The sequence below is a fragment of the Lithobates pipiens genome, unplaced genomic scaffold (assembly GCF_037356315.1).
Source record: "Lithobates pipiens isolate NorthernLeopardFrog02 unplaced genomic scaffold, aLitPip1_a1.2 Scaffold_13, whole genome shotgun sequence".
NCBI lineage: Eukaryota > Metazoa > Chordata > Amphibia > Anura > Ranidae > Lithobates > Lithobates pipiens.
In genome coordinates, this window is record NW_027507718.1 from 463,252,472 (window position 1) to 463,274,560 (window position 22,089).

A 22,089-nucleotide genomic window follows, 5' to 3' on the forward strand; every position below is an offset into this window, starting at 1 on the left:
TTCCAATAAAGAGATTCATCACTACCTCGGTGTGCAGCCTTCCATTCCCTTTGTCCATCGCAATGTCTCTGCCCAGTTGGAGTTCTTTAAAGCAAGCAGATTTATATTTCCTCCCTGCTCTCTATAGTGGGCAGAGGGGTCTCACAGCCCCCAGTCTGTGCTGTCTATGGAGGTGGTGTCCTTCTCCTCCTCTGCTCCCTGCTAGCCCCCACTCCGAGCTACACCCCCCCCTCCGGCCCGCCGCCCGCCATCTCAGTGCAGAGCGGGATCATTACCAGAAATCATCCGGATGACAGAGCGGAGAGCTCAGGCTGATCTTGTATATGAGATGCCGATTGTTGTAACGTCCCGCCTGGTGGGCACTGATGAGACCGCACAGGTGGACACTGATGAAACTGCCCTAGTGGACACTGATAAGCTGCATTGGTGGGCACTGATGTGACCCCACTGGTGGACACTGATAAACTGCACTAGTGGGTACTGATGAGACCTCACTGGTGGACACTGATAAGCTGCACTGGTGGGCAGTGGGCACTGATAAGCTGCACTGGTGGGCACTGATGAGACCGCACTAATGGACACTGATAAGCTGCCCTGGTGGGCACTGATGGGAGCCCACTCGTGGACACTGATAAGCTGCACTGGTGGACACTGATGAGACCACACTGGTGAACACTGATAAGCTGCACTGGTGGACACTAAGGTGCACTGGTGGGCACTGATAAGCTACACTGGTGGGCACTGATGAGACTGCACTGGTGGGCACTGATAAGCTGCACTGGTGGGCACTGATGAGACTGCACTGGTGGACACTGATAAGCTGCACTGATGGTCACTGATAAGCTGCGCTGGTGGGCACTGATGAGATCGCTCTGGTGGGCACTGGTGAGACCGCACTGGTGGGCATAGATGAGACCACACTGGTGGGCATAGATGAGACTGCACTGGTGGAAACTGATGAGACCATACTGATGGACACTGATGAGACCACACTGGAAGACACTGATAAGACCGCACTGGTGGAAACTGATGAGACAGTACTTTTGGGCACTGATAAGACCACACTGGTGGGCATAGATGAGACCGCACTGATCGGCACTGCTAAGCTGCACTGGTGGGCAGTGATAAGCTGCACCAGTGGACACTGCTGAGACCTCACTGGTGGGCACAGATGAGACCACATTGGTGGGCATAGATGAGACAGCACTGATGGGCATAGGTGAGACTAGACTAATAAGCTGCACTGGTGGGCACAGATGAGACTGCACTTATGGGTATTGATAAACTGCACTGATGAGGCTGCGCTGTTAAACTGCACTCAGGGGCACTGAAAAGCTGCACTGATGGGCACTGATGAGACCACACTTATGGGCACTGATGAGACCACACTTATGGGCACTGATAAGACTGTACTAATAAGCAGTGGACATTGTCCACTGCTTTACTGACACCATTCACTGCCAAATATCTGTATGAAGGGTTTCCACCATCCCTGCAAAGTTTGTAATGTAATGTTTTATGTATTATTTTCAGCTTGTGCATTATATGTGATGTTACATATCACACAGACCGTTTTGTGGGGATATTGACGTTCATCGAGATTTCCATACATTAGAGGCTTCCACCATTATTGTGTTATTGATTAGTAAGTTAGAGCTGCCCTTTTTTGTTTTTTTCTCATGCCGACATTAACTTGTGCCACATTGTAATGTAAAGCAGCATGGCCCGGCTCTTTCTGTGTTGCGGCTGGGGATGTTCTCATATACACCATACAAACACTGATTGCTGTTAGAAAGGTATCAAAGCTACAACAGGAGGAGGAATATTTCTAATACTGAATTACAGCAGAGTACACTGTGTATATTATATAATTATCAGATGTGTCTACAGTTCAGCAATGATTACATAAAACAAATAAGGGCAATATGTTTATCTCCTGTTGTGCTGGAGGTGGGAGAGCACAGACATGCTTTGCATTTATAAGACTGTAACCTACCTGTCCTGCTGTGTGTCACTGGCTGTCTGCATAAAGCGGGAGTGATTTATGTTGAAAGGGGCTTGTTTACATGTACAGGCCTAGTGTACCCTCCTACATTCATTCCAATCCCAAGGATTCATGGGAAATGTAGTTTGATGACAGTGTAAAGAGAGGGGAGGATATGATGTAATCATTAAAGAGCTGACTTCCTGAAAATTCAATTAGACTTTTGTCTTAAATGGTAAGGAATTTCACAAATGTACAGTGGGTGCTGCCGATTTTGTGTCATTCTCACCGCTGTTAGTAGTGAGATTGACACCCGCGAGCCCCGTCGTGGGAGCCAGCGCCGAGCTATGTCACTCCTCCCGTTCGCTGCCCCAATACATTCCTTTGGATGCGCGGCATCTCGTGGGGGCGGTGAGCGTGAGAAGCAAAGCTCGCAGCGGTTATCGCGCTGAAAACACAATATCGGCGGCACCTACTGTAATAACTGTTTAGTGTTTTGTGTAGGGGGATGTACTAATGGGGGATTGTTTGCCAATCCCGTAGTTCTGCTTTAAGAACCCCTGCACCCAACTCAGATGGGAAAGGGTCTGCCTAAAGCTAGTCAACATCTCTTCAAAGCAGACCCCAATTTTTGTCACCAGTATGCAGACTCTACCAAGTCTCTGCATTTCAGTAAACATGTGAGAAGGTTGGAAATACAGGGGCTGAGTTACTAAAACTCAAGAGTGCAAAATCTGGTGCTCCTGTGCAAGATAGCCAATCAGCTTCTAATTTCATCTTGTTCAATTAACCACTTAAGGTCCACCCTATAGCAGTTTTACTGCTACAGGGCGGCACCTCTGTGCCGGATCACATATATATACGTGATCCGGCCCTTTTCGGGAACGGCGGGTATTGGGCACTCTGCGATTGTTCGGTACAGAGGCAGAGCGGCAGTCTGCCTATGTAAACAATGCAGATTACCGTTCTTTCAGGAGTGAAGGCATGGATCCTGTATCTCTGCAAAGCAGGGACATGGATCCATGCCTTCCCCTAGTAAAAACACCCTTCCATAGTACACAGTTAACCTTTTGATCGCCTCTGATAATAACCCCATCCCAGCCAGTGTCATTAGTACAGTGACAGTGCATATTTTTAGACTGACCACTGTATCAGAGTCACTGGTCCTCAAAAAGTGTCAAAAGTATCTGTCAGGGTCAGAATGTCCTCTGCAAAATATCAGTCCTGCTATAAGTCGCCGATCATCGCCATTACTTAAATGGATAAATAAAAATGTTCCATAGTTTGTAAACGCAAAAACTTTTTGCGCAAACCAATTAATATATGCTTATTGGGTTTTGTTTACCAAAAATATGTAGCAGAATACATATTGGCCTAAATTGATGAAACATTTCATTTCTTTATTTGGATTTGTTTTATAGGAGAAAGTAAAGAATGTTTTTTTTTTTTTTTTTAAATCTTTTTTATATGAAGCGTTAAAAATAAAAACCGCAGAGGTAATCAAATACCACCAAAAGAAAGCTCTATTTGTGGGAAAAAAAGGATATACATTTTATTTGCGTGCAGAGTCGCACAACCACACAATTGTCAGTTAAAATAACGCAGTGCTGTATGGCAGAAAATGGTCATGGAGGGGGTAAGTCTTCCAGAGGTCAAGTGGTTAAGCCTTGACAATAAAACAATAAAAGGAAGCCAAATGGTTTCTATGCAGAGCTAAACCAGACTCTCCAGTTTTAGTAAATCAACCTCACAAAGTGCAGGCCGCACATTTTAACGTAACCATTAAAGGGATATATGTTTACTGGTTTAAGACAATATAATCGGCAAAAGTCTTCCTGATCTATAACCAGTTTTTGTGTTAGATAAGTCAGCTATCAATGAAACATGTATTAATCACTTAAAACCAAATACAGTACATGTTCCTTTTTAAACACTGACATTAAATTAATATAAAATATAAATATAGGTCATAAATAATACATAAAACTGTATTGCCACATGGCTCTGAATAACATCATAATAAGCATGCTTTCAAAGTAACATGATAAACTGTGTGAGTCTCACACCATCATAAATTTAAAGCAGTGCATTGATTATACATATTCTGACAACCCTTGTCACTGTTCCCAGTTACTTGACCACAAGAAAGTTCATTAATCTCTTGCCAAATTCATCATCGACTCTGTCCAGAAATTAAATGATCCTTTACTTTAGGATCAATACATTTTTAAACTACAGATACAAATAGATGAATTTAGCCAGGGTCGTCTTTAATATTGACTGGACCCTGGGCAAACATTTTCTTCGGCCCCCTCTTCCATGCAATTTCACTCTTCACCTGCTCTGAGACATACAATAAATAGCAGCTAGACTCAAAATCAGTTTACTGAATCAGATCAGGCAGCGATTGCGATTGGTTTTCAGAGGTTACAGTGTATCATTACCGCTCACTGACTGGCTGCTAGAGGTTACAGCACACATTATGGCTCACTGTTTATTTTTTAAAGGGTTACAGGACATTACTTCTGCTTGTTGATTGGTTGCTAGAGAATACTGTACATCAATACTGCTCATTAATTGGTTGCTAGAGGTTACTGCACATCATTACTGCTCACTGATTTGTTCCTAGAGGTTACTGCATATCCTTACCGCTCAATGATTGGTTGCAAGAGGTTAGTGCACAGCGTTACTGCTCACTGATTGATTGCTAAAGGTTGCATTACATCATCTCCTCACTGCCTGCACACCATGAACTGGGGAGGTGAGGGGACCATTAATTGTTAATGACACCCTCATGCATCGGCTGTGATATGGGTATTCACATACACCAAAATTCAGGTTGCTGTTGCACCATGTTTTTTTTGAAGAAGGGTTCCACCTCCAATTTGCTTACCTATATATATATAAACTCAAAATCAGTTTACTGAATCAGATCAGGCAGCGATTGCGAATGGTTTTGAGAGGTTACAGTGTATCATTATCGCTCATTGACTGGCTGCTAGAGGTTACAGCACACATTATGGCTCACTGTTTATTTTCTAAAGGGTTACAGCACATGACTTCTGCTTGTTGATTGGTTGCTAGAGAACACTGTACATCAATACTGCTCACTAATTGGTTGCTAGAGGTTACTGCACATCATTACTGCTCACTGATTTGTTCCTAGAGGTTACTGCATATCCTTACCGCTCAATGATTGGTTGCAAGAGGTTAGTGCACAGCATTACTGCTCACTGATTGATTGCTAAAGGTTACAGCACATCATCTCCTCACTGCCTGCACCATGAACTGGGGAGGTGAGGGGACCATTAATTGTTAATGACACCCTCATGCATCGGCTGTGCGTATTCACATACACCAAAATTCAGGTTGCTGTGGCATCATGTTTTTTTCAAGAAGGGTTCCACCTCCAATTTGCTTACCTTTGCAGAACAGGCTGATGTTAGGCTGAATGACCACAGTTGTAGGCAGGACTTTCGAGCATGCTCCTTTACCTCTCCAGTGGGCAGCATTCAGCAGAAGTGATGGTAGATATGACCTCAGTGGGGACATGATATACATATGAATGCAGCTTCTATTTACATATCAATACAGCGGTCCCTGACTTTTTACATATTAATGCTGCCGCTATTTACTTATCAATGCTGGTTATTTACATATAAACACAAGGTGTGCAGGTGAGTCATCTGTACATGGCAATAGGGCAGAGCTGGGCAGCAGCAACAGAACTTTACACTGAGATATCAGGACACAGCACGGGACTAAAACTTCAAGGGATAAGTGAATTCAAACTGGGATAGTTGGCAAGTATGAGGCAGCTGCTTTGGGCCCCACAACAATGATGGGGCCCAGGGCAGCTGCCCCTTTTGCCCTGCCTTAAAAACGGTCCTGAATTTAGCACAGGGGTAAGCAACCTTTTGAGCACAGTGTGCCGAAAAATGTTTTCAAAGAAAATGAGTGTGAGTTATATAAAACGTCAACTTCACATTTTCAATCACAAAAATACATTTTTATAAAGTAAATTCTGTAAACTACTTGAATATTAGTAAGAAATTAACATTTATTTCTTATGAATATTGACCTTCACCCCTCAAATCACCCCATCTCCTGCATCTTCATACCTCAGATTACTCCAGCTCCTGCATCTTCACATCTCCGATCTCGCCAATTCCTTACACCGCTGATCACCCCAATTCCTGCCCCTTTACACAGCCGATCACCCCAATTCCTGCACCTTCACACCTGAGATTACCCCGGTTCCTGTACCTTCACACCCCAGATCAGCTCCAATTTCTGCACCATCAAACCTCAGGTCACCCTATTTCCTGCACTTTCACCCCTCAGATCACCCAAGGTTCTGCACCTTTAGACCTCAGTTCACTCCAGATTCCTGTACCTTCAAACCTCAGATCACCCCAATTCCTATCCGCATCTTCACACCTTAGTTAATCCCCAATTTCTGCACTTTCACCCCCTGGATCAATCCCAATCCCTGTATCTTCACATCCCATATCAGACCCAGTTGCTGCACCTTTACACCTCAAATCAGCTGCAATTCTTGCACTTTCACACCTCAGGTTACTGTACCCCCTTGCAAATCTGTCTCACCTCTGTACCCCCCTATGCATCTGTCTTACCACTGTAACCCCCTGCTCTTCCCACCACTGTACCCCTATCATCTGTTCCACCACTGTACCCCCCTTGTCATCTGTCCCATAACTGTACCCTTGCACATCTGTCCTACCACTACTGTACCCTCCTGCATACCTGCCACACCACTGTACCCCCTTTCTTGTCTGTTACCTCCTGCTGAACCCCACTGCACATCTGCCTCACTGCTGTACCTACCTGCTCTTCTGTCCCACCACTGTACCTTCTGCACATCTGTCCCAACACTTTACCTTCTTTCTCATCTTCCCCACCACTGTACCCCCTCATCTTTCTCATCTCCTTCACAACTGTGCCCCCCTCATCTGCCCCACCACTGTACCCCCTCATCTGCCCCACCACTGTGCCCCCTTCTCATATGCCCCACAACTGTACCACTTTTCTCATCTTATTCACAGCTGTGCCCCCCTCATCTGCTCCACCACTGTGCCCCCTCATTTGCTCCACCACTGTATCTCTTTTCTCCTCTTCTTCACAGTTGTGCCTCCCTCATCTGCCCCACCACTGTACTCCCTTCTCATTTGCCCCACTGATGTACCTCCTTTCTCATCTTCCCCACTGATGTACCTCCTTTCTCATCTGCCCCACCACTGTACCTCTTTTCTCATCTTTCTCACCACTGTACCCCCTTTATCTGCCCCACCACGGTGCCCCCTCATCTGCCACGCCACTGTACCCCCTCATCTGCCCCACCACTGTACCCCCGCATCTGCCCCATGACTGTACCCCATTCTCATGTGCCCCACCACTGTACCCCTCTTCTCATCTGCCCCATGACTGTACCCCCTTCTCATCTGTCCACCATTATACCCCCTCATCTGCCCACCATCACTGTACCTCTTTTTTAATCTGCCCCAGGCAAGGATATGGCAGTTTTTCCATGTGTCCTCTCCACCAAAAATGTAAAAGGCCAATGTGGCAGGAGAGCAGCAGCAACAGCAAATGGAAACACATTGGGCTCTGACTATTCTAACAAAGTTCCAAGAAGCTCATTAGTATTTTCAAAAACCTTCAACTGTTTGCTGTTTTTTTCAGTCACAGTGAGATCCCCCTATTGCAGCCAAGCCAGTCAGCTTTCTTCTCACGGTGGGCGTGGCTAGCAGGGCTGTAATTGACCTTTTCAGTGGCCAATCACAGTCCTTCTCCCCCTGGAAACAGGGTCGCGCCCCCTAGCAAACTGAGACTCGATCTCCTCCCCATCATAGAAGCTGGGCGGATCTTTGCTGCAGCTGTGAGTAACGATTGCAGTTGCAGCAAAGAGTTAGAACCAAAAAATTTCACATGTTCTACAAGGTTTGGAGGTACAGTATGCCCCCCTCCCCCCATGCTGCTGTGGATCGGGGAATTCAGATATTGGCATGCTCTAGCACGGCAGCAGCTGTGTCACTGACACTTCCCTGTCCCATTCTGCAGATGAAGAGGGAGTCGGCGTGCCAACAAAAAAGGCTTCCGCAGTGGGGCCCCTGATTTAGCACATTAACGTTTCAAAGGCATCTACTATGAATTTAGTAAGCATTTAGGCTACATTCACACATGTACGACTCCAAAGTTGCACAGACTTTGGGGTGCAACTTTCACGCAACTTTGGATGGGCTCAACTTGGATATGACTTTGGCCAGTGATTATGGACAATTTTTGCTAACATTCAGGTAGGACTTTCATGCAACTTTTGAGGGTTAACATTGAAGTCTATGACCCTAAAATTGCATTAAAATCGAACCAAAGTAGTGCATGAACTACTCTGAAGTTCCTGCAACTTTAAAGTAGCTGGAGACTTTTTTACATATAGGTAAGTCTATAATAAAGCTTGCCTATATCTACTGAAAAAATCTTCTAAAGGTGCACCGTTTAGGAGATATTTACCTTGTAGTGCACTGATGAAGTCGTCGGCACATGTGCAGTGAAGAAACGGCCCTCCATGCCGTTTCTTCCCCAGCATGTGCCGTGACTGGCGGCTCCCGCACGCAGTCACAGAGCCGGAGTCCGCTGCCCTGGAAGGAAGAAGGGTGAAGATGGATGCTTCCACCAGCGGGGACTTTGTGGACATCATGGGCTTCATTTGCATGTAAGTGCCACATCATGGGCTAGTATGCAATGCATACTAGCCCATTATGCTTTTAATTTGTAGGGGAATAAAGAGTAGACATGTGCACACTGAAATATTTTGTTTTGGAATTTTGTTTTCATCCGAAAAATAAATGTATTTAGTTATTCCCAAAATTCGTTTTTATTTATTTTGTTTCATTAAAAAATGCATTCGTCCGGAAATCTGAAATAATTAAGGTCAAATCTGTCATTGAAGGCTTATGGTGTCTAATGTCTAATGTTCTAAGAAGATTTGATGGGGCAGCTAAACTGTACGATGCCGCAATCGTACATTTCTGGTCGAATGTTCCGCCTACAAACTATAGCAGAATTCTAATGTTGTATGACACTAGTAATAATTCTGTTTATTCATTATTATTACTACTCAACCAACATTAGAATTCTTCTATAGCCTATGGGCGGAGCATTTGACCATAAATCTCCACTCGCGGAGACTGCTTCGCCAAATCTTCATGTCAAATCTTTTCTTTTCTCTCTATGTTGAATAATCTTGGACTAATAGAGATAGGATAGGCACATTCAACCTTTTTTGCTATTGTCTCTATAATGTTGAATCTTTTCTCTCTATGTCAAATATTTTCTCTCTATGTAGAATAATCTTGGACTAATAGAGTTAAGGTTAGGCACATTCGACCACAGGTTCGATGGACACAGATTGATATTGTCAGCGTCATGTTGAATCTCCTATCTATATCGAACTGTTGCCACAACGAAAACTAAACTAAAGCATTTGTTTATGTAGGATCTTTTGGTTTTCCGATTTTGCACGTTTGTTATTGTTTGTTAAAACGATAACGAAAATACCCGAAATTCGGACGAAAATGCATTCGGACAAAAACAAATGCACATGTCTAATAAAAAGGAAGTAAAACCCATCAGGGTTTACTTCCTCTTTAAGTCACACATATATGAATGGTTATCATTGGAAAACATGGGAAATGACTGTAATGCCCCTTTAATGTCCAAAGTTGCATGACAAGTCACACTAGTGTGAATGGAGCCTTAGCAATCATCGGCTCAGAATTTAATAAGAGTATAGAAAGCATGTATTTACAAATTAAAACAGTTTAGCACATCTGCTAACAATTTGATAAGCATTTAGCAAACATCTAAGAATTCAGTGAGTATTTAGCAAGCATCTATTTAGAATTTCATAGGAGTTTAGCAAGTGGCTACTAAGAAATTATTTCGAGTTTAGCAAGCATCTACTAATAATTAATAGGAGTTTAGCAAACATCTACTAAGAATTTATTTAGAGTTGAGCAAGCATCTACTAAAAAATTAATAGGAGTTTAGCAAGCATCTACTGAGATTTATATAAGCATTTACTAAGTGTTTATTAAGAGTATAATAAGCCTCTGCTAAAAATTTAACAGGAGGGTATCAAGCATCTGCTAAGAATTAATTAGCGTTTAGATAGAATCTACTAAAAACGTCGAGTTTTCAAAGTGTTTACTAAAAATTTAGCAAGGGTTTAGAAAGCATCTACTAAGAATTGAATAGATGTTTAGAAAGCATCTATTAAGAATTTAGTTATAGTTTAGCAAGCATCTACTTAGAATTGAATAAGAATTTAGCAAGAATCTGCTAAGCCTTTATTTTATTAGTATTTTTATAGTGCACTTTACATATTGATCATTCACATCAGTCCCAGCCCTCAAGGAGCTTACAAGCTAATGTCCCTAGTCCACATATATACACACACTAGGGCCAATTTAGATAAGAGCCAAGAAACCTACCACTATATCTTTGGAGGAAACCCACACAAGCACAGGGATAATATGCAAACTCCATGAAGATTGTGTACTGATTGGGATATGAATCAAGTACATAGTGCTGCAAGGGATATGTCCTAACCGCTAAGCCACTGTACTTTAGTAAGCATCTACTAAGAATTTATTAGGAGTTTGAAAATATCTACTAAATATTTAATAAGAGTTTCCTAAGCATCTACCAAGAATTTAGTAAGAGTAACAAGTGTCTGCTAAGAATTTAATAAAGGGTTAAAAAGCATGTACTAAGAACTTAGTCAGCGTTGAACAATTGTCTACTAAATTTTAGTAAGTGTTTAGTGAGCATCTACAAAGACTTTAATAGACATTTAGAAAGCATCTACCAAGCATTCATTTACAGTTTAGCAAGCATCTATAAATAATTTATTGAGAATTTACCAACCATCTACAAATAATTGAATCAGAGTTTAGAAAGTACCTGCTAAGAATGTAGTTAGAGTTTAGCAAGCATCTACTAAAAAATGAATAGGTGTTTAGCAAGCATCTACAAAGTATGTAATAAGCATTTAGAGAAAAAGCTTCTAATGCTGCGTACACATGACCAGACTTTCCTTCAGAAAAGTTCAGACGGTCTTCCCAACGGACTTTCGACGGAGTTCTGACGGACTTCTGAACGAACGGACTTGCCCACACATGAACGGACTAAAGTCTGTTTGAAAGTCCGTTAGAAAAAGTCAGTTCGAAAGTCCGTTAGTTTTAAACGTGATGATGTATGACGAGACTAGAAAAGGAAGTTCAATAGCCAGTAGCCAATAGCTGCCCTTGCATCGTATTTGGTCAGTCGGACCAGCATACAGACGTACGGTTTTCCCGATAGGAATTGATTCCATCGGACAGATTTGAAACTTGTTCTAAGTCCATCTGATTTTTTTAAAGAAAGACAATCAGACTATCCCACACACAATTGGACTAGGCGACGGAATGATTCCGTCTGACCTAGTCTGTCGGAATGTCCGGTTGTGTGTACGCGGCATAAAATGTTAGTCAGATTTTAACAAGCATTTAAAAATTTAGAAGACAAGTCTTGTCTGCAAATCATAACACTGATGTATCCTTATCTTGCATTTCTGATCAGAGATAAAACTAGGTCGCCAAACAAAAAAAAATGTGGTTTTACCTCCCTTTTTGATCCATACTGTAAAATGGAGCCAAATTGTCTACTTTATATAACCCTCCCATATATCACCACAGTAGGAAGCTCATATTTCGCATTACCCCATGAAATATGGTGAGAATGATTCCTACATAAGTCTCACTGCCTTCCTGTAAGAGCTTATTTTTCCTGTTATAGTAACATCAGTAGAAATATCTGCCAGAAAGATTTAAAAGTTAAATTCTTAAATCACATTTGATTATTTTTTTCTTCATTGTAAGTACTGAAGTTCTTAGACAATGCCAAACTTCCATGCGGGGTGATCATTAATTCTCACTATATCCCAGACCATGCTCTTCTTCTTTACTGTGTGCCAAAACCACAAGCTGAAACAGGGAAAGTAGGAGAAGTTTTACTATGTGGATGTGCTCCAGATTCCTTCCTGTAGCGGTCGTATACGCTGTGCAGGGAAGACGCCGAACGGTGGATGTGGATGCTGACAGCGCACAACCAAGGCCATTAGTGCTTAATGAGTTCCAGGTCTAATTTTCTATAATATACATAAGCAGTGTTTATGCTATAGAACAATTTAGAATATATAAATACATGCATGTTTACCTTAAATAAAACAAAACTTTTGTGCAGCACTGCAGATAAACCAAAACAGCATTATTTATTATTATTTATTTGTAAATAAAAATATTGAGAATTCAGAATACTTTATTAAGCCCAAGGGAAATTATTACTATTTTTTTTAAATATGGTATTTAATTCCTTTGTTCATGTTTTTACTCTAGATTAACCTTTCTCAAACTTTTCACCAGGGGGAACCTTTAAAATAACTTGTCTTTAGGGAACCCCTGCTAAAATATGATGAAATGTATAGCTTACAGGACATTAAAATGATGAGTATGTTGTAGGTTTATTATTAAATAAAGGAATAAGAAAAGTGGTTTATTTTGCACCCAGTGAGGATTTCTAACAATCCTCCACTCTATAAGACTTATAAACAGTATTTTCAGTAATTGTTTTGACATGAACGAATATTAAACAAAAGAGAAACTGCCGTGTCCCTTTAAATGTATGCAGAATAGAAAGGTGGCATATTACACCAGTGGTCAGGGTAGACGTGCCACCCTTAGTTTGGGGTCTGTGGAAAAGTACCATCTTACATTGCTGGTCAGTGTAGAAATGCTACCCTTACTTTAGGGTCAATGGAAATATGCCATCTTACATTGTTTGACAATGTAGAGGTGTCCCCCAGTATCAGGGTCATTGGCAAAGTACCAGCTCACCTTTTTTGTCAAAGTAAAAGTGCCACCCATAATTGGGGTCATTGGCAAATTACCAGCTCGCATTATGTCACCCTTACATTGGGGTCAGTAGAAAAATACCATCTTACATTGGTAGTTAATGTAAAAGTGCCACCCTTACATTGGGGTCTGTAAAAAAAATGTATTATTCATTGTTGGCCAAAGCAGAAGGGCTACCCTTACTTTAAGGTCAGTGGAAAAGTTCCATCTTACATTGGTGCTCAGTGTAGTAGAAGGGCTACCATTACAAAGTAGAAGGGCTACCCTTACTTTAGGTTCAGTGGAAAAGTTCCATCTTACATAGGTGGTCAGTGTAGTAGAAGGGCTACCTTTACAAAGTAGAAGGGCTACCCTTACTTTAAGGTCAGTGGAAAAGTTCCATCTTACATAGGTGCTCAGTGTAGTAGAAGGGCTACTATTACAAAGTAGAAGTTTACAACATACTTCCATACCTCTGCATGATTTTCAGCACAGCATCTTACTTGTAGAACACAGAATTTAAGGTTAAGGGACATGGGAATAAAATAGATTACAGGAACATTTTGATCCAATTTTTCATCAGCAAACCTGAAAACGGATTAGTTGGCAAAACCTACCTGAGTGAATAAAATATGAGTGTTTGAACTGCAGTTAGGCTGGCTTCCTGGTTTAAACCACAGGAAAACAAACAGCATGTAAAAATTTCCAGATGACGCTGAGTCAAATCACTTATTCAGTTTGTGTGTATAATATGAAATTCGGAGTTTTCTTTGTTTAACCACTTAAGCACTTTAGTATTTTTCAGTTTTCAGCACTGTGATAATTTGACTGACAATTACTCTGTCACGCAACACTGCACCCAAATTAATTTTACATTATTTTTGAGACATATAAAGTTTTCTTTTGACAGTATTTGTTTAATCCTAACTACTCTTAAAATGTCCCCTCCTAACACCTATGCCTACTAACCTGTGCAAGAAAGATGCAAATATACTTACCTATTTTCAGGCTGCTCTGATCTAGTCACATGATCTGTCCTTTGTCAGCCAGTGCCAGCTGTAGGGGAGAGGAGGGAGCACTTTGACAACAGCTTGTAAAGCCTGGAAAAATGGCATCCCCCATAGGCTTCAATGGTCCAGCCGTTGTCAGTTCTCCCTCCTCTCCCCTGCATCCATGACAAGGGAGCCAGATCATATGACTGGACCTGTGTGTACTTCTAATGCCACGTACACACAATCGGACTATCCGGCGTATTTAAAGGGAAACCCCTACCCGGAAAAATGGCGTGGGGTTCCCCCCAAAGTCCATAGCAGACCCTTATCCAAGCACGCAGCCCGGCCGGTCAGCCGTACCAGGCAGCGTGCCCTCAACATGGGGGGGTGCTTTGGGGAAGGGGGGCCCTGCAGCCCCCCCACCCCAAAGCACCTTGTCCCCATGTTGATGAATACAAGGGCCTCTTCCCGACAACCCTGGCCGTTGGTTGTCGGGGTCTGTGGATGGGGGCTTATCGGAATCCAGGAGCCCCCTTTAATAAGGGGGCCCCCAGATACCGGCCCCCCACCCTATGTGAATGAGTATGGGGTACGATGTACCCCTACCCATTTACCTGGTGAAAAAAGTGTAAATAAAAAAACACAGCACAAGTTTTTAAAATAATTTATTAGACAGATCAGGTGGTCTTCTCTTCTTCCGTCTTGGGGGTCTTCTCGTCGGACTCCCCTGCTATCTTCTGCTCGTTTGCTAGCTCTTTTACTAGCGGAGAAGCCCCTGTTTTTCTTCGTCATCGCTGCCGCCGTCCGGGGGGTCTTCTTCCAACTTCGGGGTCTTGTCCTGCCCTTTCGGGGGTCTTGTCCCACTCTTCGGTTCTTCTTGCAGAGACTCCCCTATCTTCTTATAGCTCTTTTACTAGCGTTGGCCCGGTCTTCTGTCGCCGCCGCCGCCTTCTTCTCTTCTTCTTCTTCCTTGCGATGTTGTCATGACGCTCTTTCTGGCCGCAATGGCAGGGACACCTTGTGCGGTGACTTATATAGGGACAAGGGGCGGGGTCACTGGGTGATGTGACATGGTGACCCCGCCCCTTATGATGTCACAGTTCCAGCATCCTCCAGGACTGTGACATCATAAGGCACCCCCCATGTTGAGGGCACACGGCCTGGTACGGCTCAGGAGGGGGGGGGCACTTGCTCGTCCCCACCCCCTTTCCTGACCATCTGGGCTGCATGCTCAGATAGGGGTCTGCTGTGGACCTTGGGGGACCCCCACACCGTTTTTTCAGCGTAGGGATTCCCCTTTAAATCCATACCAGGTGACGGGGCTAGCGAGGTGTCAATCTCACCGATGGAGGCGGCAACATTCACTTCCTTCGCTAGTCCCAGCTACCTGGAGCTACGTTCAAAATGAACGGACTTTACTCCATGTGTGGACAAGTTCATTTCAAACGTCTGGCCGACTCCCGCCATAGTCCGGCGGACAATCCGGTTGTGTGTGGGCAGGTCCGCTCGTTCGGAAAGTCCGGCAGATCTCCGCTGCAAAGTCTGGCAAAGTCCGGCAGGACTTAGTCTGCCGGATAGTCCGATCCTGTGTACGCGGCATTACACAGGTTAGTAGAAGGGAGAAACAATTTTTAGAGTAGTTAGGGTTAAGCATTTACATGCTGGGGTGCTGGATCCTTGGAAGACCCAGACTGTACCACACGCTGGACTTCTATTCACTGGACGACCACCATTATAGGTCTACCCTGGTACAGGGCGGCTTCCATGTGAGACTCACAGTGCCCATCGAAGTAAGGAGTGGCTCCTCAATGATGGTAGATTTCTTATATACATGGAGGGAATGAATCAGTTCCTTTGGGGAATTTTCCCTGCTTTTGAATATAAGAAGTCCATCTGACTTGATATAGATGGTGCTCTCTTTATGTCTGGATTGTTATTTTTTGGTCTCCCCATAATCCTGATGTCCCGAGATGTGTTTTAAGATGTGAAGACTGCGAATGTTGACTATTGATTATTTCAATGTAACATCTTTATTGTGTTAAGTTGTTTATATATGTAGGGGTATGTCTTTTCCCTACTGTCTCTTGTTTATATGTGGTTTTTCAATTTTTTAAATAGATATTTAAATATACATATACGTATTGTTACTTGTCTGGAGGAGAAAGTTTAATGCCCTACCTCTCTATATATTTTCTTTTCCAATACTTACTCTGAGTGTTGGCACTCCAAGACAATATTATTCTTAGTCTATTGCCTGGCCAAAACAATATTATTCTTAGCCTATGGTCCGGACTATGCAACTCTACTATACTTCAAGCTGGAATACCACTTTAAATACCATTTTTTATTTATTTTGTACTATATTAAGTGGATGTTGACTCTGGAGGATGCCTGAATAAAAATGTCTCTATCCTTCTGGTGAGAACACAGATAAAAGCTTTGTCATAGGGATCTCTGTAAGAAATAAGAAATACTTGTAAATATTAAACTTACACATTGCTTAGCATACATTCGCCTAACATGGAAATGTAGGTTTGATGCTAAGTGCACTTTAAAAAAGTGAAATATGTTGTTTTTCCCTTTTTCCAACAGAAAATATCCTTTTTAGATACATTTTCAGTTATATAAAAAAAATTTGCCATTATTTTAGCAGACCGTTTTAACAATAATATGTACTAAACTAATCAGGTGTAATTCATTATTTTCAAAAGAGTCGGCATGGAGAAGGAACTTTCTACAGAAGAAAGTGTTTTATTTATTTTTTTGCTTTTATTTTTTTTATTTTTTTTACTTTTGTGTTATTTTACATTGTTTTTGACATTGACATTACTTTTCCCAACTTTCTAAAAAAAATATTTAAAAAAAAATGTGAAATAAGGCAAAAGAGAAGAACATGAACATGAAATAAAAAGCAATTATTTTGTCAATCATAAATAAGCCAACAAGTATTTTTCACAGCAGTACTGTTTTCCCCATCTTTATTTGATAAATTATTTTACAAATGGGTGATAGCCCTGTTTTCAGACGCACTATGCTGCATATAGACATATACTTATATTCCATTAGAGGAGGCTGACTCTGTTTTATGACAACATACAGTGAGATTTGAATTAACAGCAATATACTGTTCAGGTTTTTAGGCCAGTACATTTTCCATTCCCACTTAGCTATGTTGAAGAGGTAAAGTATCTGCCTCCTGGAGCCTTAAGCTTCCACTTTACAGGTAGGAATAATAATTGTACCGGTACAACTCTGCAAGCCGCTCACAGACTATGTACATATTAATATAGAAAGGGGCACTTATTGAAAAATAGAAAGTTTTGTAGATGGTTGGTTGTTGGTGCTCAATATGATGATTTGTGCATGGATTATTACATAATAATACAGTTGAAGAAACAAATGATTTAGAATGGTGAATTGCCCACTATGTAGGGGGGCTGCATATGACTTGACTAGCTTTGTAGTTCATTAGCGCTACTGCTTTCCAGATCACTGTCTTGGAAAAAAGTGCCTGGCTTGGAATACAAACCATTTATGAGAAGAGGAAAGCTGGATGTAAGGAAATCATATTGGATTTCTATATATATATATATTTAACCACTTCAATACAGGGCATTTTCATCCCTTTCCTGCCGAGGCCATTTTTCAGCTTTCAGCGCTATAACATTTTGAATGACAATTGCCCGGTCATGCAACACTGTACCCAAATTAAATTTTTATCATTTTTTTTCCCCACAAATAGTGGTATTTGATCACCTCGGCGGTTTTTATTTTTTGCGCTATGAACAAAAAAAGAGCGACATGTTTGAAAAAAAAAAATACAATATTTTTAACTTTTTGCTATAAAATGTTTTCCTTAGTTTAGGCCAATATGTATTCTTCTACATATTTTTGTTTAAAAAAAAATGGCAATAAGCGTATATTGATTTGTTTGCTCAAACGTTATACTGCCTACAAAATATGTCATTGATTTATGCCATTTTTATTATTATTATTTTTTCTAAAAGTAACGGCAGTGATCTGCGTTTTTTTTATCATGACTGTGACATTGCGGTGGACAGATCGGACACTTTTGACACTTTTTTGGGACCACTGACATTTATACAGTGGTCAATGCTATAAATATGCACTGATTACTGTATAAATGTCACTGGCAGGGAAGAAGTTAACACTAGGGGGTGATCAAGGGGTTAAATGTGTTACCTAGGCAGTGATTCTAACTGTGGGGGGATGGGACTGACTAGGGGACGAGACAGATCAGTGTTCCTATATACTAGGAACACACAATCTGTCTCCTCTCCCCTCACAGGACGTGGATCTGTGTGTTTGCACACACAGATCCACGTTCCTGCTCTGTCACGAGTGATTGTGGGTGACCGGTGGACATCCTCGTGGTGCGGCGGGTGCGTGGGTGCCCCCTATACAGCCGGGAAGCTGAGGACGTCATATGACGCCCGCCCAGGATGGGAGATCCCATCTGCAGATGTCATATACAATAGGCATGATGGGAAGTGGTTAAAAGAGAAGTATGTCCAAACATTTTTGTCCATACCTCTCTTCTGAATCATAGGCATGCGCCTACATGTGGTCCCCTGTGACCTTAAATTAACGAAAGCCTGCTGTTGGATGACATCACAGAGTTGGTCCAGAGATCCACCCAGATGCCTGGCCAGCAGCTGACTCTCAGTGTATGGCTGAGCCAACCGCTCCCACCCCCTCTCCTGCCTGGTGATACAGTGAGCACTGGAGGGGCAGAGCACCGAGCTGATGACTGACAGGCACTACTCTCTGCTCAGTGAAGACCAAGAACTGAGTGATCAGCAGTCACGTGATCATTCTTGCTTAGAAAACCTGGGATGGCATTTATGGCACCGGCTTAAAAGAGGAGTGTGGTCAAAGCTTTCTTGGCCATTCTTCTCTTGTGGGACACAACAGTGCACTTACTTTTTGCTCTCCTGTGACCCAATGTTAGCTGAAAACAAACAGAGCTGCCCCAGGCCCTGGAAGGATCCTGACCATATTGTGGGGATCCACCCAGCTGCCTGATAGACAGTTAGCATTGCCTTTCAGCACACAACTGAGACCTGGAGTCAGAGCGGAGAGCAATGACTGACAGTCACCACTCTCCACTCTGAGCAGACTGAAAACTAAGCGGTCAGTGGTCCTTTGATCACTCAGTTTTCATTTTTAGAGCTGACATGGGACAGCTGCAGCATCACATCACTGCTACAGCATAGAGGTGAGTATGACCGTTTATATTATTTTTTTATTAATCGCAAACTTCTCCTTTAAAGAGGAACACAGGCAAGAATTAAGATAAGAGTGTGTACTCAGTAAGGCATTAAATCATCTGCTGAAAGCACGTAAAAAACTAAAGGATTGATATCACTTTAAGATCTGAAAAAAAAAAAAAAATCTGCTCTATCTTTCTGGCAAATAGGGTATTCTAAAACAGTCCTATAAAAGCATTAACTTTGTAAATAATGTAAATTGATGTTTCTGTGTAACAAAGATTGTTTATGCTTAATGAAACCTTGGCAAATGTGTCCAAAATTGGCTAGCATGCCTAATAAGCAGGGACGGACTTACACTATATAACTACACATTTGCGGAAACTTGACCATTACATCTATAAAAATTATTGGGCTTCCCATTCCAATAACATGGCCATAAATGTGGAGATGACCCTCATTTGCAAGTATAACAGTTTTCACTCTTCTGGGAAGGCTTCCCACAAGATTTTGGAATGTGTATATGGGAATGTGTTTCCATTCAGCCAAAATAGCATTTTAGATTTGTAGATGTATTAAAGCAGATAGAAAAACTATGACCAATAAAAGAAAAAGGGGCAATAAAAAAAGGAGATAATGTTGGTGAAAACATTAGTGTATTCATAGTTCTCAGCAATGGAGTTAAATCTCTTTTTGTATGACTCCATAAAGAAAACTTTCATCTCAGTCAGTTGCATAAATGCTCACAGCCAATTACATAAAACAACTATATTATTGATGTCTGGAAATTCTCTCAACACTATTGCAAAGGCTTTGTTGGGAGAAGATAACAAAAAAAAATCTTAAAAGGTTTGCTTCTTCACACAATCCAGTAAGACTGACCAGGATCCCATTCTTCTTACTACCTAAATGAACTTGAAGGGATCTCACTGCTCCAGGAGCAGACATGCAGGCTGTAAACTGTCTCTTCGATGGAAAGCCACAGGTGCTGGCTATTACCACTAGCAACAGACGAAAAACAAGCTCTGGACTGCCGCACTCTTCAGAAGACCACTTTCTTTTATTGGAAAATCACATCACAGCTCAACAAACACAGCGAACAAGGAAAAATTGCTGACGTTTCGCACTAGCTGTAGTGCTTATTCATAGGCATATGTGCAATGAATAAGCACTACAGCTAGTGTGAAACATCAGAAATGTTTCCTTGTTCGCTGTGTTTGTTGAGTTGTGATGTGATTTTCCAATAAAAGAAATTGGTCTTCTGAAGAGTGCGGCAGTCCAGAGCTTGTTTTTCGTCTGTTACCTAAATGAACTTGGTTGTGCTGGAGATAAGATGTGGCTTTTCAGGATCTTTGGCTCCTAGCCTTTTGACCAAGAGTCTCCAATCTATGGTCCAAGGGCCACATGTGGCTTACTACAAGATTTTACCCAGCCTGCAGCAACTCTGATGTGATGGGGGATTCTGATGGGAAAGGGAGATCTGATGTGAAAAGAGGCTCTGATGTGATGGGGGCACTCTAATATGAAAGAGGAGACTCTTCTGTGATGGAGAGTTCAGATTGTAAAGGGAGAACTATTATAAAAGGTGAACTCTACTGGAAGGGAAGACTCCATGTTATGCAGGACCTTCTGATGTGAAAGGGGGATGCTGATGTGATGGGGGGGTCTGATGTGAAAGGGTGATGCTGATGTGATGGGGGGAGGGGGGGTCTGATGTGAAAGGGTAATGCTGATGTGATGGGGGGGTCTGATGTGATGGGGGGTCTGATGTGAAAGGGTGATGCTGTTGTGATGGGGGGAGGGGGGGTCTGATGTGAAAGGGTGATGCTGATGTGATGGGGAGGGGGGTCTGATGTGAAAGGGTGATGCTGATGTGATGGGGGGAGGGGGGGGGGTCTGATGTGAAAGGGTGATGCTGATGTGATGGGGGAGGGGGGTCTGATGTGAAAGGGTGATGCTGATGTGATGGGGGGGGGGGGGTCTGATGTGAACGGGGAGAACTTCTGATGCAAAAGGGGGGCTGAATTGTTCAGATCACAAATATTTGTGAGATATACAATATGGCCATCATCTTGAATAGATTGAAGAACCTTGCTTTGGACAGTAAAACCCATTTGTTTCTGAAATGTAATAATGATGTGTTATATTTTGCAGGTCAAAGGCATTAAAGGTGTTTTTTTGGCCAATCAGAAAATTGATGGAAAAGTAACAACTCTCATCACATACAACAAAGGCCGGGACTGGGACTATCTGGCTCCACCAAGCCTAGACATGAATGGCAAGCCAACCAACTGCAAACCGGTAAGTCAAAAAGCAACCACATGGAAATGTCCATGCATAAAATTCCCATATAATGAGACCTTAGTAAAAAATTATTATTTGAGCCATGTAAACATCATTACTGAGGAAATGATGTAGGTTGTTATTGCTAATGCTGATTTTCTTGCTTTTTCTGTCACCCAGAACAGGCATGTAGACAGTGAAGTCAACACTTCTGATTTACATTGACATTCTAGGTCAGTGATTCAGAAAGTATTGAAGCATTAGCATGACAGCCAAGTAACTAGCATTTCATAAGTCAGCTGTGCTAGTCTGCATTTTTCTCTGCCCTCAAATCCTATATGTGTATCTGTATAATATGTGTCCTCTGTATAAAATTGGCTTCAAAACACTTCAGCAATAATTTACATAATTTAAGCTGCTTTTGTAAATAACTTAAAGCACACTTGAACTGCAGCATGGGAATGTTGAATACAGATCTGTAGTTGTAGCTTTAAATAAGCTTTTAGCAAGTTTTTGCAGTACATTTTATTTTCTCTATTAATTCAGAACTTGAGACTCTACAGTTTGAATCCCTGAATAGTATTGCATTGTACTGCATTAACCTAAGTGTACACACAGATAGTAAACAATGCACATTGTATATTGCT

At 42.0% G+C, this 22,089-nt stretch overlaps 1 protein-coding gene across 2 annotated transcripts in view; it reads left to right on the top strand.

The window, feature by feature from the left end:
- SORCS2 (sortilin related VPS10 domain containing receptor 2) overlaps window positions 1-22,089 on the top strand; it is a 1,283,650-nt gene that overhangs the window by 1,070,920 nt on the left and 190,641 nt on the right. For both annotated transcript variants that reach the window (XM_077477839.1, XM_077477840.1), the window contains exon 10: window positions 21,314-21,460. In XM_077477839.1, the coding sequence (XP_077333965.1) occupies window positions 21,314-21,460 (147 nt within the window). The remainder of the gene's footprint in view (window positions 1-21,313; window positions 21,461-22,089) is intronic.